Genomic DNA, 4,864 nt, shown 5'->3' with positions numbered 1-4,864 from the left:
ACTACAGAAGGTGTTTAATCTAGGGTAAACTAAATATTTTGCTTAGTTCTTGATTTGCAATTGCCACAACTAAAAATATTTTTAAACTTTTTGTATTACTACCTAATTACATAGGGCTTTTATCACCCCGGTTGGCTTATAAGGAGAGAAAAATGTCAACCTACTCAAAATAGACATATTTGCTAATACTCATAAAGTCACATAGGAGCAAGACAGGGGCAAGGAAAAGTGTCAGTAAAATATCCATTTACAACTTTCACAATTTGGATTATAAAAAACTGAAAGAGCACTTATTTTGAAGCAGGTATTTTATATACAGCATCTCAATAAAATTTTTGTAACTTTTGAGGTAGATACTATGTTCATTTTTAACGGTCAGAAAATGAAGAGAGATTAAGTAATTTATACTCAAATTTAGTTAAGCAGGAGTAGGGTCGATACGCTTTTTTCTTAATTCTTCCATCCTTACTGCCTCCTAAAAATGTTTTAATTCTTTCACCATTAGAAAATGAAGTAAAGGGAATAGAAATACTTCTCACATATCTGTTTTTTCTCACCAAGTTTCTTCTCATATTTCTTGGTCACAGGGGAAAATTTTAATGTTCACAACTATCAACTACCTTTAAGCAAAATGCACAAAATATCTTCAACATCCAGGGTAAGAAAAAAATCACAGAACTATTTTCCTTGGCAACTTGTTTTGTGATATATGCCATGAAGCTTTTGGAATATGCCACAAATAAATAAAAAAAATCTAACTCATGATTTTTTTTTTCCCTAGCTGTAACAAAAATTGTGTTTGTTTCTCTTCTTAAACTGAAGTGTTTTCCACCATTTAAACACCCTCTTACACCATGAGTTTTATCAGGTACAATGGTATCCTCTTCATTACTAGACAAAAGTGTTACTCATTAACCAAATACAACCAACTGACTTTAGAATATTTGTTGTTAAAATTAATTACTTTTTTTTGCATTGTAATCACAACTGAGACTTAAATCACTTTGTTTTGAGGTTTATGATATACAAGTAATTCATAATTTTTAAAAAATTCTTAAATGGTCAATATTTGGCAAAGTAGCTGTGCTTTAATGTCAAGTCCGTAAAAAAAAAATGAAATAATGTAGACTACCTAAACTTTAGATTATTTTAAAAGATCATAGTTACATCAAGCAAAAAGAAAATGACAGCTTACAAAGAATAACCAAGTACAGATATTAAAATACATATAACATATACATAAATGTGTATTTCTTAAAGAAACACGTATAAACATTCAAAACACTTCAAATAATAGTCCTGGGATGGCTTTAGGTCATTCTTAAGTTTATTTACCAATTCAAAGAATTACTTGTAGGCAGATAGTTAAAAAAATTCCCCAGGGTTGGGGGGGTGAACAAATTAGTATATACTAGACATATAGGGAGTAGAGCCGGGGTAGGCAAGACTTTCTAAATTATAAATACTACCTTTTTAAGGTAAGGTGGTACTTTATAGGATATCCAAGTAACAGTGACTGATAAAAACAAAACAAATACTGAGAATGTTGGCCACATAAGAGAGAACAGCCAGAGGCTTTAGGGGACTGAAGAATGAACAAACTGAACCAACTCAAAATGTATTATTCATTCCTTAACCAAAACAGAGGAGGGAAACAAAAACTACAGGTCCTCACACCACCAGAAAAGTTCAGGCATTAGGAGGTGTTTGTTGACTGGCACCCACTCCTTGCTATTTGAGAACCCGCCCCTCGGGTGAGAGCCCTTTCTCTACGAAATCCAGCAGGGAAGAGGCAGGTGCTGGGTACCAGTGGAGACTCAGAGCGCCCTACTGCCCTTTTCAGCTTCTGCGGCCAAAGGCCATGCACCCCCGGAAGTGTCAGGGCGGACGGGAGGTGGGAGGGCACCATGGTCAGGAGTTAGCGCGGGAGAGCGGGTTTGCGCGCTAGGAAGGGGGGGGGGGGGGCGCCCTGAGCTGAGGAGGAGGGGCCCGCGCGAGGCTCCACCCCTGGCTGCGGCCTCGGGCTACAGCCCAGGCCCTGGAGGCTCGGGCTACGGGGCTAGCGGGCCTGAGTCGGGTCTGCACGGAGACGTCTCCTCCTTGTCCACACGCGGGTGCGGTCCCCGCTGTTCGAGATGCAGCTGCAGAAGGGCCCGGCGGTACATGGCCTCCAGCTTCTCAAGCCGGGCTCTCAGGGCCCGGGGGCTGCCTGGCTCGTCCTCGGGGCTGTCGCCCCTTGACCTCCGGTTCGTACCGGCCTCCTCAGGGCCTGGGGTCGCCCTCGCCGCCTCTGCGGACACCTCGTCGCCGCCCTCGCCGGGGAGCCGCAAGGCCTGCCGGAAGAGGCTGCGGTTCTCGCGCTTCAGCCGCCGGTTCTCTAGGCGCAGCCTGGCGTTCTCCTCGCGCAGCCGCGCATTCTGCCGGTCCTGCTCGTCCCGCGCGCGGAGGGCCTCCAGGTGGCTTGCCGCCAGGTCGGCGAACCGCTCCTCCAGCTGCTGGCGGGCGCCGTCTGCACGGCCTCGCCAGCCCACGCTGCCGCTGCTGCCGCCACCCCCACGAACGCGGCCCGGGCGGCCCTGCCAGCCGCTGCCCCCGCTGCCGTCCCCGCCGCCGCAGCTCCCGCGCCTGGTGGCGCCACCACGCATGCGCCACATCGGTCCCGTCCCAGCCGCGCCGCCTGCGCCGTGGGCCGAGGGGCTGTGCTCCCAGGCGCCAGCGAGGTCGGGGCCCAGCGGGGCGGCCCGGGCAACAGCGGAGGAGGAGAGGAGGTTGCGGGCGGCTGCTGGCTTGGGGCCAGAGGAGGCCGGGAATTTGCCTGGTCTGAGGCGTGTCTTGTCTCCTCAGATGGAGCTGCCCCCCCGGGCCTGCGATCTCCAGCCAGCTCACACACAGTGCCCCCGGGGAGCGCTCTGCTGTTCAGCCCTCTGGCAGCGCCAGGGAAAAGCTTGTGTCCTCGCTGGGTTCTTCCAGGGTTCTTCCGTGCAGGCAAGGGTACTGCAAGAACCAGCCGGCCTCACTCCGTCTCCAGCGCAACCACCAACTACCTTGCTTTTTTTACAGGGCAATCTCAAAGCAAATAATAATAATACAATGAGAAGTTCTGGGACAGATTTATGGGGCAGGTTGAAAAACTGTAACGGGTTCATTTAGAACACAGCGTTTTAACCCACCTCGAAGCTTAATAAAACGTAGCAGAATGGAGCTGAGCACCTGCCATGAGGCCCTGGAGTGGGAACAGGTAGTACTCAAAAGAATATAGGCAATTCCCAACCAGTTTGTGAACAGCCCGGGCTCCACTTGGCAAATTGTTTGCAATTCTACGTAAACAAGGTTATAATTAGTTGATTTGCTCAGGCCTAGTCACAAAACCCACGAAATTCAAAATGTGCCCTATTCATTCAAGAAACTTTGAATACTCAGTAAGTTCCAAAGTTTCTGGCGACAAGTGGATAATACTAATTGAATGAATCACATTCTGTTTCTAAGAGACTCAACTTACACAGTAACTGGATATTTGCAAAGTAAATTAAGGATAAAGTATCAATGTCCGAATCTCAGAGAAGTGGCATCAAGAATCTATATTTTTAACAAGGTTCCCAGGTAATTCTTAGGTTAACTGAAGTCTTCAAACCACTGGAACAAGTAAATGAACTAGAAGAGCATTTCAGAAACCTGCTTCACTGTTCAGGGTTTTCACTGAATGGTACAAATAAAAATAAATAACTAGGGGAAAAGACAGACTTGTTCACTTTTTATCCCAAACACCACAGACACAAACAATCTCTCAACTGGCATTACCATTTCATAAAATCAGAAAGTAGGACATAAAATTTGAGAATTAAAAAATACATATAAATTTTATGAAAGAAACGACCATATTATTCTTAATGTCTATTAAAAGTAGATGGTGAAAACTTTGTTGCAGACATGCATCAACTATTCTATGGATTACTGAACAAAAAGTTTGTTTTTCCCATCGTGTTAAAGAAAGATGATTTGTTCTAGATTTTAGACAAGAGCTTTAGGGACCAGTGAGATTAGATGGATAGACCACACAAGCTAGAGAAAAACTCTCCATAAGAGTCAGTCACCCCCTGGGTGTTATGAATTCAGTACTATTGTATTTTTTGTTGTTGGCTCCACTCTCATCCCTACATTTGTAAATCTACTAGTACTGTCTTTTCACAGCTTCTCAGATTAAAGATACTCTGTTCCCCTTGTAGAATATCTCCTACAATTTTGTAACTAACCACTGTAATGAACTATACTGATTTTCCTAAAGAACACTGACACTGGTTATATGAGAAGGCCTCCCTGCCCTACTCCCTACTCCTGATCCAACACAGAAGTACTCCCTTTTGCTTTGATAAATTAATATAGTATAAAATATTAAGAAAAGCAGGTAAAACTGATTAAGCAGAAGAAGACCCAGTAAAATTGTCAGTCTGATGTATTTTATAGTACCTAATCTGATTATACATGTATCCTCCAAAAAGACAGACTCCATTAGTACTACCACTCTGAGTCAGGCACATGGCATATATAGCTATCTTAATTTTATTAAAAGAAAAAAAGGAAGGGGTGGGGAAAGGACAGAAAAGGAAAAGAAAAAAAAGGGAGGGGAAGGAGAGAAAATCAATCTAGAAAAAATTATCCTTCACCATCATGAAGGTTATGCATAGCAGTGAACTTTTATCTTGGAGTTAGTGGAGATTCCACCCATCTTCCCAAGTAGAACAGCGAGACAATGGTTGTAATTGCTAAATTGAAAGAGGATTTGGGACAACAGAGTTACTAAAATGATCACTGCCCAAATGATTCCTTGTATTTAAATTTATTTAAATTTACTTAGAATATGTCAAGA

General features: G+C 43.9%; 1 protein-coding gene across 1 annotated transcript; it reads right to left on the bottom strand.

Moving 5' to 3' along the window:
• Positions 1-1,039: 1,039 nt before the first annotated feature.
• Positions 1,040-2,738, bottom strand: TUSC1 (tumor suppressor candidate 1). Its single transcript, XM_032477578.1, has one exon. It carries the CDS (start codon positions 2,652-2,654, stop codon positions 2,052-2,054), a length of 603 nt encoding a protein of 200 aa, XP_032333469.1. The 5' UTR covers positions 2,655-2,738; the 3' UTR covers positions 1,040-2,051.
• Between the last annotated feature and the right edge of the window lie 2,126 nt (positions 2,739-4,864).

This window comes from Camelus ferus, chromosome 4 (assembly GCF_009834535.1).
Source record: "Camelus ferus isolate YT-003-E chromosome 4, BCGSAC_Cfer_1.0, whole genome shotgun sequence".
Lineage (NCBI taxonomy): Eukaryota > Metazoa > Chordata > Mammalia > Artiodactyla > Camelidae > Camelus > Camelus ferus.
Note: the sequence above shows the minus strand (reverse complement) of the source record. Positions and strands in the feature narration are given on the sequence as shown.

Bases quoted from the DNA above. Each gene is read 5' to 3' on its own strand.
- TUSC1 (XM_032477578.1), bottom strand. From the start codon at position 2,654: ATGTGGCGCATGCGTGGTGGCGCCACCAGGCGCGGGAGCTGCGGCGGC.